General features: G+C 33.6%; 1 protein-coding gene across 1 annotated transcript in view; it reads left to right on the forward strand.

Annotated features, from left to right (window-relative positions):
• The window catches only part of LOC132561070 (ninein-like protein), a 58069-nt gene that overhangs the window by 16267 nt on the left and 28588 nt on the right, over positions 1-13214 (forward strand). The window contains exons 5-9 of the mRNA XM_060225793.1: positions 11039-11141; positions 11560-11729; positions 12029-12294; positions 12430-12502; positions 12799-12941. Of these exons, the coding sequence (XP_060081776.1) occupies positions 11039-11141; positions 11560-11729; positions 12029-12294; positions 12430-12502; positions 12799-12941 (755 nt within the window). The remainder of the gene's footprint in view (positions 1-11038; positions 11142-11559; positions 11730-12028; positions 12295-12429; positions 12503-12798; positions 12942-13214) is intronic.

The raw sequence follows: 13214 nt of genomic DNA on the forward strand, positions 1-13214 counted from the left end.
GTGAATGATATTTTTCTAACTCTGCTGATCTTCTTGAGTATGTTTTTTTTGTCTCAGTGCTTCACATCATTGGTGCATAATCAAAGATATGAAAAGGAATTCCTCAATCTCAATCCAAGGGTCAGACTAATAGAATTTTCACCCCAGTGGAGGTGAGATATATATAGATGGATCTCAACCTGAGGGGAGAGATGATTAAGTTAGCAAACAAGAATAATCTTTTCCTGAGGGTTGAGCTTATGTTATTTCAGCTAAAAGGGGGAGGTGAATGGTTATTTTTCCTTTACCTTGCAGGATTTATTAGGTACTGCTATGTATATTTGTTGTTCAAATGCTTCATATCGTTGACATGAATTAAGGATGTCAATGAATTGTTACTGTGACTTCATATCATTGTCCTGACAGGGGAATTCCCTTGTCTCAACCCTCGGATAAGACAACGAAACAATGAAAGTGTGGATTTACTTGTCCAGGATAAGGGAAATACCTGTCCAGTGTAAGAGAATTACCTGTCCATGGTAAGAGAATTACCTGTCCATGGTAAGAAAATTACCTGTCCATGGTTAGAGAATTACCTGCCCATGGTTAGAGAATTACCTGTCCATGGTAAGAGAATTACCTGTTCAGGATAAGAGAATTACCTGTATGTGACCTAAAACCATCGGTCTGAAGTTTTGGTATGTGACCTAAAACCATCAGTCTGAAGTTTTGGTTTTTGACCTAAAACCATCAGTCTGAAGCCTTGGTATGTGACCTAAAACCATCAGTCTGAAGTTTTGGTATGTGACCTAAAACCATCAGTCTGAAGTTTTGGTATGTGACCTAAAACCATCAGTCTGAAGTTTTGGTATGTGACCTAAAACCATCAGTCTGAAGTTTTGGTATGTGACCTAAAACCATCGGTCTGAAGTCTTAATTGATATGAGACCTAAAATAATCAACATGAAGTCCTATTACAGTATGTAATCTAAATAGGAATGATTAATATTTGGTCACTTTGGTGTAATTTTTTGAGCTGTCAGAGGTTATAAGAAGTGTCCTTAATGAGGATTCATCATATAGATCAGTACTACTTCAATAACATGATGACTTCTGGTAGGCTTTAATTGGTGTCACCTTATCCAGAGATTTTTTAATATACAGTGCCTTTAAGATCACATGATGAGTTAGCAGCAGATTTTCAAATCTCAATTCTCTATGGTTAGTTCACTCAGTATTTCTTCGGAAAACTATTCTCTTGAAACACCAATATTGCTTGATGAACCATCAGTAGAGATACTATTATGATGTGTTGTGTTATGATGATATGTGACTTAGTCCGATGTGGAGTTCACATTATTGACACGATTCTGAAATCAAATTAATTATATTTTCAGCATGGTGGTTCCTGTAGTGACGATATTTTGAAGCTATTCAGACAGGCTGAATATATAGGCATCTAAGAATTTTGTTTTGTGTATTTTAACAAGTATTGCTGAATTTGAACTGAAGATAAATGCATCAGAAAAAACTGACCCAGAAGTACATGGACAGTTATATCAGTATAGGCAGTGTTAGAAGATTGATATTGTTGGTAAATTACTATGGGATCAATTTGAATGGCTTGTAATGGTTTGTTGGTTGTGTTATCGTCGATTTAGGTTCCATTATCACTGTACTGCATATGTATAATTGTCGTTTGTGCTATTGATTTCTAAAATGATATTTCATGTCCTGTAGTGTCTTATCAAAAAGGTTTGTGTACCTGTTCACTGTATTGATTCTTTGTCCGTTAGGAATACTAGGTTTTTATCATAAAAGTGTTGTTAGTTATGAATATCTAAGTATGAACAGCAGAGTAGCAGCTATGGAGAACACAAACAGATTCACTGAGACATATAGCAAAACTTGTCACACAATTTCAGGATATATATAATCCACGGTCACATTTCTAACCTGATCTGATATTGCACACCTGAGATCTACTAATGACAATGTATGGTATGTTGTGTGCTTCCACACCTGATTCATGTAGAATACCTGTGAAGTTAAGTCGTTGAATGGCTTTTATGATTTATTCTGCCAGCTACTTAAATAACGGCATGTGGGCACACGTCAAGATACGACCTCATAGGGTTCAATTCAATACAAAGGTCATGTTAGCATTATGGTAATATTTTAGGTCATTTGTATATGAATTCTCTATTGTACCTTTAACTATTTAATGCTATCCATTAATATAACTTGGATAGCACAAAGAACTAGAAGAATGTATCCGAGTGTAAATACACACACAGTAATACAAGTTGGATTATCACCCCGTGTGTGTAATACACAGATCTATGTTTTAGGGAACTGACCTGAGTTATCCATATTGTACTGACAAATAGTATGGGATATTTAACTTTACCAAACAATTGAAGAGTCTTGATCAGCTCTAGATAGCCCAGGACTTGCCTCTGAAGAAGACTAGGACCTGAGGGAGAGTAGCATTTTGTTTGAACACTTTTGACTCTAGCACTCTTGGCGCTGTTTTATAGATTAAAGGTGCTGTTAAACACTGATTTTATTGATTTATGGATTTATACATACAAAATTTTGTGAGGGAAAAGATTTCACATTTGCTTCGTTGTGTTTCCATTGTTAATGGAGAATGATAACTCGTGGTCACTATTGTCACATCCTATGTAAGTCAGCTGTTAAAATGTCTGCACTTTTTTATACTCTTTAAAAAGGAACTCATTGTGAATGTGATTATAAGGCAGGAGTGGTGTATTCATGCCATAAGTGTATTTGTTATGGCACTGAATGATGGCAATGTGACAAAATCAATTCCATGCTGTGAAATATAGAAAGGAAAGTGGGCAGGTTTTTACTGTGACAGCGTATAACTATGGCGTCTTTGAAACCAAACTCTATGTGACTGATCAGGGATCTAGAAACTGTTGGTGACAGTGACAGGTAACAATGTCAATATCACCTGATATGGAGGTTCAGAGTCTCCACCCTGATGAGGACTGGGACACACAAGTAGGTACCATATACAGGAGAACCAAGTCAAAGACCTACAAACTATTCAATATAAATATTAAGTTAAAAATAACTGGTGTGTTATACACAATATAATCACTCTAGAACCAAATAAGGAGTTTTAATTAAAGACATAATTGGATTTTAGTCTGTAATGATGTATCAGTTTACATAATTATACCACACAGAGAAGAACTGTGAATGTTGGGTATTATAGTGTTGAGAAAAAAAGTCTAATTTAGTTGGGACTTTTAAATGTCTGAACCTTGTTCGACAAGTGGCTACAGTATCCTTATAATGTCAATATTGACAAGAAAACTCTAACCAGTATATATAGACCATCAACAATTATCATATCCTTATAGTGTCACAATGTCAGGTAAAATACAAGGAACATTAGAAATCAATTCTCTTTTCTCTGACTGTACATAGGTACACAGACTTGAACTGCATGATATAAGATATTCATGTCTCTTAATTACCCAGAACAGGTGTATCCAAACTTTTCTTTGTGTCAGCTATCCATGTCTCTAACCTTGGACAGATGTATCCAAACTTTTCCTGGTGTCAGCCATCCATGTCTCTTATGTTGCACAGGTGTATCCAAACTTTTCCTGGTGTCAGCTATCCATGTCTTTAACCTTGGACATGTGTATCCAAACTTTTCCTCGTGTCAGCTATCCATGTCTCTAACTTGGACAGGTGTATCCAAACTTTTCCTGGTGTCAGCCATCCATGTCTCTTATGTTGCACAGGTGTATCCAAACTTTTCCTGGTGTCAGCTATCCATGTCTCTTACCTTGGACAGGTGTATCCAAACTTTTCCTGGTGCAATTTATCCATATCTCTTACGTTATACAGGTGTATCCAAACTTTTCCTGGTGTCACCTATCTATGTCTCTAACTTGGACAGGTGTATCCAAACTTTTCCTCGTGTCAGCTATCCATGTCTCTTACCTTGGACAGGTGTATCCAAACTTTACCTGGTGCAATTTATCCATGTCTCTTACGTTATACAGGTGTATCCAAACTTTTCCTGGTGTCAGCTATCCATGTCTCTAACCTTGGACAGGTGTATCCAAACTTTCCTGGTGTCAGCTATCCATGTCTCTAACCTTGGACAGGTGTATCCAAACTTTTCCTGGTGTCAGCCATCCATGTCTCTTATGTTACACAGGTGAATCCAAACCTTTCCTGGTGTCACTTATCTATGTCTCTAACTTGGACAGGTGTATACACTCTTTTCTTGGTGTATCCATGTATCTTACCCTGGACAAGTGCATACATACTATCCATGGTGTGAGATATCCATGTATCTTACCCTAGACAGGTGTATACATACTATCCATTGTGTGAGATTTCCATGTATCTTACCCTAGACAGGTGTATACATACTATCCATGGTGTGAGATTTCCATGTATCTTACCCTAGACAGGTGTATACATACTATCCATGGTGTGAGATATCCATGTATCTTACCCTAGACAGGTGTATACATACTATCCATGGTGTGAGATATCCATGTATCTTACCCAAGACAGGTGTATACATACTATCCATGGTGTGAGATATCTATGTATCTTTCCCTAGACAGGTGTATACATACTATCCATGGTGTGAGATATCCATGTATCTTAGTTATTCTCACTTTATGATTCTGAGCGTTATGAATCATTTTATCGTCAAACTCCCTTTATCCTACATTTTGTAACATACTAAACCTGTGAGATTAAATAAGATTAATGCTAAGTGACACTTACTTCAATGTTTTTTATCACCCAGTATTCTCTGTTTTATTAATGTTCGAGTAGTTTTGTGCTGCCTAGGTAGCTCCCTCGCCTTCCTTACTGGTGACCAGGGTTTGATTCCTGTATTTTCTATAAATCCTTACACACTTCAATACAAGTCACCCATACTGATTGATATTTTGGGTTGATAAAACTAACTGGCTGTAAAATAAACCAAGTGTTTGGAGATATTACGATGATATCATGTTGTTATGAAATAGAATTCCTTACAAATCAGCTAAAATTTTGGAAAAAAAATTTAAATGTGATAAGAACATCATTAAATTGTCAGTTAGACTTGTCTAAACAGACCATCATTGCTTTGGTAATAAAATTAAAACTGTTACCTCAAGGAAACATGAAGGGCTTTCAAAACAAATCTCATTCTCAAAATACGCAAATGAATTTTACTTATCTATGAATGAAAACTTATTAAAAAAATTTCAATATTGAGACCACTCTCATCAGATGGTGGACTATTTAAATCACCATATGTCCTTGGTCTGTCCACCCGTGAACAGTCCTTGTAATCGCTATTTCTTGAGAAATACTGGATGTATGTTTCTCAACTATCATAGGAAAGCTTTCTTTGGTACCTAGTTGTGTCCTTTTGAGTTTGGGACTGATTAAGTAAAAAAGGGCTGACAGAGGGCCTTATCAGATTTTGAAAATGAAGGATTGTTATTTCTCAAGAAATAACGGATAGATCTTTCCCACATTCCTTATGTAGGTTTCCCTTGTTTCGTAGTGGTGCCCTCTTGATTTTGAGACAGATCAGAAAAACAAAATGGCTGACAAGTGGTCATCATGGATTTTGACAATGAAAGTTTGTTATAGCCGTTTCATGAGAAATATAGGATGGATCTTTCTTAAATTTTATGTGCAAGTTTCACTTAATATTAAATTGTGCCATTTTCATTTTTGTACTGATCAGAAACCTCTTGTGTTTGATAATTATAGGATGAAAACCACAGGGTGACAGTCACCAAATTTTAGAGTAACTAGTAACATGGTCCTGAAGGATAGCCATTTTGATTTCTGTTAATCAGCAGTTAGGTTAAATATTTGTTATCTGTTGACAAGACATTTCATAATTTCTGTTAACATTAGACGAGACATTAAGTAATTTCTGTTAATATTAGACAAGACATTTAATCATTTCTGTTAACGTTAGACAAGACATTTAATCATTTCTGTTAACATTAGACGAGACATTTAATCATTTCTGTTAACATTAGACAAGACATTTAATCATTTCTGTTAACATTAGACGAGACATTTAATCATTTCTGTTAACATTAGACGAGACATTTAATCATTTCTGTTAACATTAGACGAGACATTTAATCATTTCTGTTAACATTAGACGAGACATTTAATCATTTCTGTTAACATTAGAACAGGCATTTCATAACTTCTGTTAACATTAGACAAGACATTTAATCATTTCTGTTAACATTAGACGAGACATTTAATCATTTCTGTTAACATTAGACGAGACATTTAATCATTTCTGTTAACATTAGACGAGACATTTAATCATTTCTGTTAACATTAGACAAGACATTTCATAACTTCTGTTAACATTAGACGAGACATTTAATCATTTCTGTTAACATTAGACGAGATGTTTAATCATTTCTGTTAACATTAGACAAGACATTTAATCATTTCTGTTAACATTAGACGAGACATTTAATCATTTCTGTTAACATTAGACAAGACATTTAATCATTTCTGTTAACATTAGACGAGACATTTAATCATTTCTGTTAACATTAGACAAGACATTTAATCATTTCTGTTAACATTAGACGAGACATTTAATCATTTCTGTTAACATTAGACAAGACATTTAATCATTTCTGTTAACATTAGACGAGACATTTAATCATTTCTGTTAACATTAGACGAGACATTTAATCATTTCTGTTAACATTAGACGAGACATTAATCATTTCTGTTAACATTAGACGAGACATTTAATCATTTCTGTTAACATTAGACGAGACTTTTAATCATTTCTGTTAACATTAGACGAGACATTTAATCATTTCTGTTAACATTAGACGAGACATTTAATCATTTCTGTTAACATTAGACGAGACATTTGATCATTTCTGTTAACATTAGAACAGGCATTTGATCATTTCTGTTAACATTAGACAAGACATTTAATCATTTCTGTTAACATTAGACGAGACATTTAATCATTTCTGTTAACATTAGACAAGACATTTAATCATTTCTGTTAACATTAGACGAGACTTTTGATCATTTCTGTTAATATTAGACAAGACATTTAATCATTTCTGTTAACATTAGACGAGACTTTTAATCATTTCTGTTAACATTAGACGAGACATTTAATCATTTCTGTTAACATTAGACGAGACATTTAATCATTTCTGTTAACATTAGACAAGACATTTGATCATTTCTGTTAACATTAGAACAGGCATTTGATCCATGTGTGTTATTAAATTCCTTGTGGAACCACTTGTCAGCAGATTCTATATGATAGTGTGTACACCTACATGCCACAGCAAGGTAATACAATAGATCTTGTAACACAGGCTAAACATGGACCACCCCATTCCCACTATCTTATCATTACATCTAATGCTGTAGCTATATAAATACATTCTTGTATGAAGGTAACTCCTAGTGGAATCCGTAGAATGTTTTAAGGTTCAAAACAACAGGTATCCTTGTATATATATATATATATATAAAGACACAGTGTAATTCTATCTTGTTTTCATCACAAGATCCTTCCAGAGGTTTTTTTATGCTAATATATAAGGTGTAATATACAGCTTTTTGCATATAAAGTCAAACTGTCCATGTATTTTAAGAGATAGTCACTCAGTTTTTAAAAACTGATATGTCTTTGTACAATATAATTCTCTCAGTCTCACCGTTTACTCTTTGATGGTCATAAAATTTTGCTTTTCGCTTCATAAGAGTTATGACCCTTAGTTTTTCATTTCACTTGGTCCTTGACATTAACTAACCATTGAGATGGCAGAGCTGCAATCTGGTGAACTGAAATTCTTCATATTCCCATTATTAACAGAGTTATGGCCCTTTCTTCTTTTTTTGATAGGAAAAGTTTATTCACTGATGGGGACAGTATATATACTGTGCATTAAATCTTGTATGGTATTAATTAAACAAAGCCTACCTTTACCCTGCTCTAAAGTGTGAGGTGTATTGTCTTTACCTGTTAATTTGTGTCTTTTGTCTGATTTCTAGGTCACATCATTACATTTCACGTCTCATTGCCCTGTTGTTATTAAGTTGATGTGTGATTGCATTCCTGGTGTTATCAAATCAAAATTGTTATCTTAATTCAGTTTGAATACACACTTTGCCAGAAATATGTTGAAAATCTTTTTTGAAAGATTCTTGATTTAAGTTTGTTTGTAAATTCAATAGTGTAGCGATATAGATTATTACACATGTAAATAATACGACAGCCATTGGAACGCTTGTTGTATTTGATATCGGAATCAATTATTTGAATCTTGAATCATCAGTCAAGATATACATTAAAATATTTATTTTTTATTTATAAAGTCCTGACTTGTTAGTTTGTGACACAGTCTAGAAAAATTTATAAATGCTAACTGATCGCAGTAATACAGAAATGAATTTCCTTTAAGTTTGGGTATTAATCTTAAACCGGTGGTGCAGAACATGTTTTCAGAAACAAATCTAGGTACAATAGTATTTCCTGATTTTATTATTACAGCACCATACTCTCTGATACTGGATTCTATTGTACTAATTAGACAATACAGTGGGTTGTGCTGATATGTATTCTTAAACTATCTGTTTATCTTGGGAGATTGTATTATTTTTCTTGTTGGGTATTTTGACATTCAAATAATAATGTTCCAACATCCAATGATATCATAATGAAAGGAGTTTATATACATAATTGTGAACCATTGTAAGTACACCGTGGTATATAATTAGTATCAACATATTTGGGATATCTGTGTATTGTTCATTAAGGTTCAACCTATTGAGATATTAATATGTCATAGAATTTAGCAATCAGTATTGCCTGATAGCTGTGTTTTCAGTTTGATAATATATTCCCTTCCCCTTAAATGAGAATAATTCAAGTGACATGGTATTTATAATAAGCACAGGACTAATACCCCTAGCTCTCACATTTCCTTATCACAATTCTAAGACAGATTGCACATATTATGTTACCAACTCAGCTGTCGTAACTATGTTTTATTTTGGGAGCACCTCAGGAAATTAAGATTGAAACAGAGTTTAGAATGAAATGAAGTAATAATTTGAATGAAATAAAGAACAAGATGAACAGAATTTGTAAGGTTGAAATTATATGAAAGATCAAAGTTGAAATAAAGTTTAAAGAATGAAAAGTCATATATGAAGATTCAATTGTAATGATGAAAAGTTATATAAAGATGAGAGGAAGTTCAAATGATGAAAATAAGTTTATTACTTAACCTATGAAAAGTGTTGTTAGTGTCAAGGATGGCAACAACAGAATATCTCCAATAGGTTGAAGCATGAGGTGCTGTGTAAAAACAGATTTGACTTTACAGAAAACAGAGCTAGAGTTTACTTTTCAGAGAGCTCTAAACACCAGAATTTGTCAAAAATTTGCATTCAGACTCTGCTGAAAAATAAAATTAAGTTCACTTAAAATTTAATGATTGAAATATGTTAGCGTTACATTTCATATATCTGCTATTCTCATTGTGACATTTGAATTGTGATGTCCATAACTATTCTAGATTTAGTATATATGTCTGTGGGCACACTTAATGGTTCTCTGTCATCTGCTCAATCATTTGCTGTCAGTTTACCAAGTTAAAAGACCTTTAAAATTAAACCCAGTACAAATTTTAATTAGCAATATAGTGGCAGATTATTTGTGTGTAATATGGTAGTGATGTTGAAGGCAACATAATGGAATGTTTATTTAGGTTTAATATGGTAGTGATGTTAAAGGCAATATAATGGTAGGTTTATTTAGGTGTAATATGGTAGTGATGTTGAAGGCAACATAATGGTATGGTTATTTAGGTTTTATATGGTAGTGATGTTAAATGCAATATAATGGAATGTTTATTTAGGTTTAATATGGTAGTGATGTTGAAGGCAACATAATGGTATGGTTATTTAGGTTTAATATGGTAGTGATGTTAAAGGCAATATAATGGTATGGTTATTTAGGTTTAATATGGTAGTGATGTTAAAGGCAACATAATGGTATGTTTATTTAGGTTTAATATGGTAGTGATGTTGAAGGCAACATAATGGTATGGTTATTTAGGTTTTATATGGTAGTGATGTTAAATGCAATATAATGGAATGTTTATTTAGGTTTAATATGGTAGTGATGTTAAAGGCAACATAATGGTATCTTTATTTAGGTTTAATAAGGTAGTGATGTTAAAGGAAATATAATGGTAGGTTTATTTAGGTTTAATATGGTAGTGATGTTAAAGGCAACATAATGGTATGGTTATTTAGGTGTAATATGGTAGTGATGTTAAAGGCAACATAATGGTATGGTTATTTAGGTGTAATATGGTAGTGATGTTAAAGGAAATATAATGGTAGGTTTATTTAGGTGTAATATGGTAGTGATGTTAAAGGCAATATAATGGTAGGATAATATGGTAGTGATGTATATGTGACAATTTTCAGGATGATGAATTTTATGATGAATCAGGAAAGCAATTAATTTTTCATTTATCAAGTGTATATATTCATACTAGGGTGGAATTTAAACCTACCACAGACACAGATGTTGTCATTTGTAGAAACAGGTACAACAATGATATTTAGGTTATAGTTTTGCATCCTGTAAACACCAATAGCCATGTTGTGTTCTGCAGGACGAGGACAGATACATCATATGTGTATTAGTATATATTACCATTATAATTCCATTAGGTTTAAATGGAATTAATTTAAAAGTTTCGTGAGAACGACTTGCTGTGTGGCAAACAACTTGTAATGATATTCTCACAATGCTTCATGTGATGATTTTCTATACATGTTTACTTTGTAATACCAATGTATCTATAGTGATCCCTGTGTTAGGTGTTTTTCCGTTTGAATTATTCAACTTTTCACATACCCTTTATCATACATTACACTTTCACAAATACCAAATTTCATCAAAAATGTAAGTTTTTGCAACAGTTAAGATATTTTACAAAAATCACTTCTTTTACAGGAAGATGGTTCAAGGTCATTGCGACGGAGTAAGGGAGATAACCCATTACGTGAATCGGCGTCATCCCTTTCTGAGGAAGAGAGGGAGATGTTTGAGGCAGAAGGTACATACATTTCTGGTATCAAGACTGATTGCTACTTTTACGGACTCTCACGGACTTGTCAGTCTGTCTTTATGGTGACTTATATAAGATTTGATGCTACATCTGATAATCTTTAACACTGCAAGGTTTAAACATAAATGTCTTCAGACCATTTCATAGTAGTAGTAAATATAAATAATGTATTGGAAAGTTCACCTGTTAAAGTATTTTATCAAATTTAAAAGTTTGTTACAAAACAGCTAAATCCATAGTGTAGTGTATTGTTATTCATGTACCAATACACTGATACAATACAGTGTAAGACATTGTGATAAAATTGGCAAGCCAAAATATAGTGACAAAATTACTACTTTTTAAATACATTTGCATTTTATTTCTAAACATGGAGTTACAAGTGAAGTTTTATTACGTTTTGTAGGTCAGTTGAACTTAAATATGTGTGAATTAGAACAGACCCAGGAACTGACAGAAGAGGACTATCTACGCAATATCTGGCAGACTCTAGGGGTGGGACAGCGAGGATACATAACTCTGTCAGACCTGGCAGCAGTGTGTGATCACATTGGTATGGATGAAATGAATGATGATGTAAGTAGAGATACCAACATTGTACATGGTATACATTTCATGAATATAGGTTTAATATATATCATTTTAGAGGTCACAACTTGAAGGCCATTTACTAGGCAAACATATCCAATTGAAACCTATGTCATGTCCTATTCTTTTCTGTTTGATTTGTATTATACCTGAAATGTCTGCTTTGTTTCTAGTAGAGATAATCATTTCTGAGAATGATAATGCATTGTCCCTCATCGGCTGCTTCAGATTCAATAGTGTGTTCATGTACTGTTTAAATAACGTTCTCCATATTTGGATATGAACAGGAACTACAGCAGCTATTTGACAAACTGGATTCTGATGCAGACGGAAAAGTAAGCTTTGATGAGTTCCTACAGGGTCTGCAGCATAGTGCACCAGCATGTCCCCCCACCCCTCGTTCACTAGGCACCCCTACCCCCAGGACACACTCTGCTCAAAAGAAAATCAAAGTGATGGCATCAGCCAGTGCAGAGGAGAGACTAACACCATCCATTGTATTGGGGACCGGTGTCTCTGGTATATTTACTACACTAGACCCAACAAACACTGGGTAGGTAAAGACAACAGATTTGTACTTCAATCAAGCCTATCACAGCTAGAAAACCTAAAAAACATACTGCTGTATCTTCATGCATGGCAAATGGTAGATTTCAGGGATTATGAATGTTTACAATTCATTTTGTAGGTTTGCCATGCCAGACAATATCATTGACCTATGGGAAAAATACAATGTTACCAATGGAGCTGACATCCTTCTGGTATGTAATAACCAGGTGTCCCAGATAAACACTATGTAAATAGCATTGACAATATCGATTTAATACATAGATCCAATAATCAGATCACTTCAGTATTCAGTTAATGTGGATTTTATTTCGACAAGAGAATGTGTAGGATGTTGAATTCTTCGGTTTCAATCACAGGGTTCTGTAAACAAGAAAACTAGGTCTCTCCGCTGTACATGAAGATTTAAAGTTAAAATCAAATTTCTTTTGATGATACTAATACTAAGATGTCAAACTCTCCTAAAAATATTTTATTGTTGATATTTAAGGCACTAGGATTTGACCTCAACACCAAGGTCAGTCTGTCAGAGCTATCCTCCTACCTGGAACAAGAACTCATCAACTCAGACGATCAGAATGCAGTCTACCAGGCAGCACTCTCCTCCTACCAGCAGGAGATCCGACACCTTAAGTATGACTTTAATTCTTTGCTGAATCTTGTACTTATGTTTATATACATCATATACACGGTACAAATATATATATATAACAAATCTTATTCACATGCTCCTTGACATTTTAGTGCTGATTTGTAAGGAGAGAGAATCGCATTATTTCTAAAATACATCTTTTGTGTTATTGATTGTTTATCTGAAGCTGATTTTGCTCAGAATATAATCTATAGGAATTTTAATAATACATTAAAAATTATTTTGTCATCATTTTCGAAGAATAGAAGTTTATC

The sequence above is a fragment of the Ylistrum balloti genome, unplaced genomic scaffold (genome assembly GCF_031769215.1).
Source record: "Ylistrum balloti isolate Yb309-2 unplaced genomic scaffold, AGI_CSIRO_Ybal_v1 Utg371144, whole genome shotgun sequence".
Classification (NCBI taxonomy): Eukaryota; Metazoa; Mollusca; class Bivalvia; order Pectinida; family Pectinidae; genus Ylistrum; species Ylistrum balloti.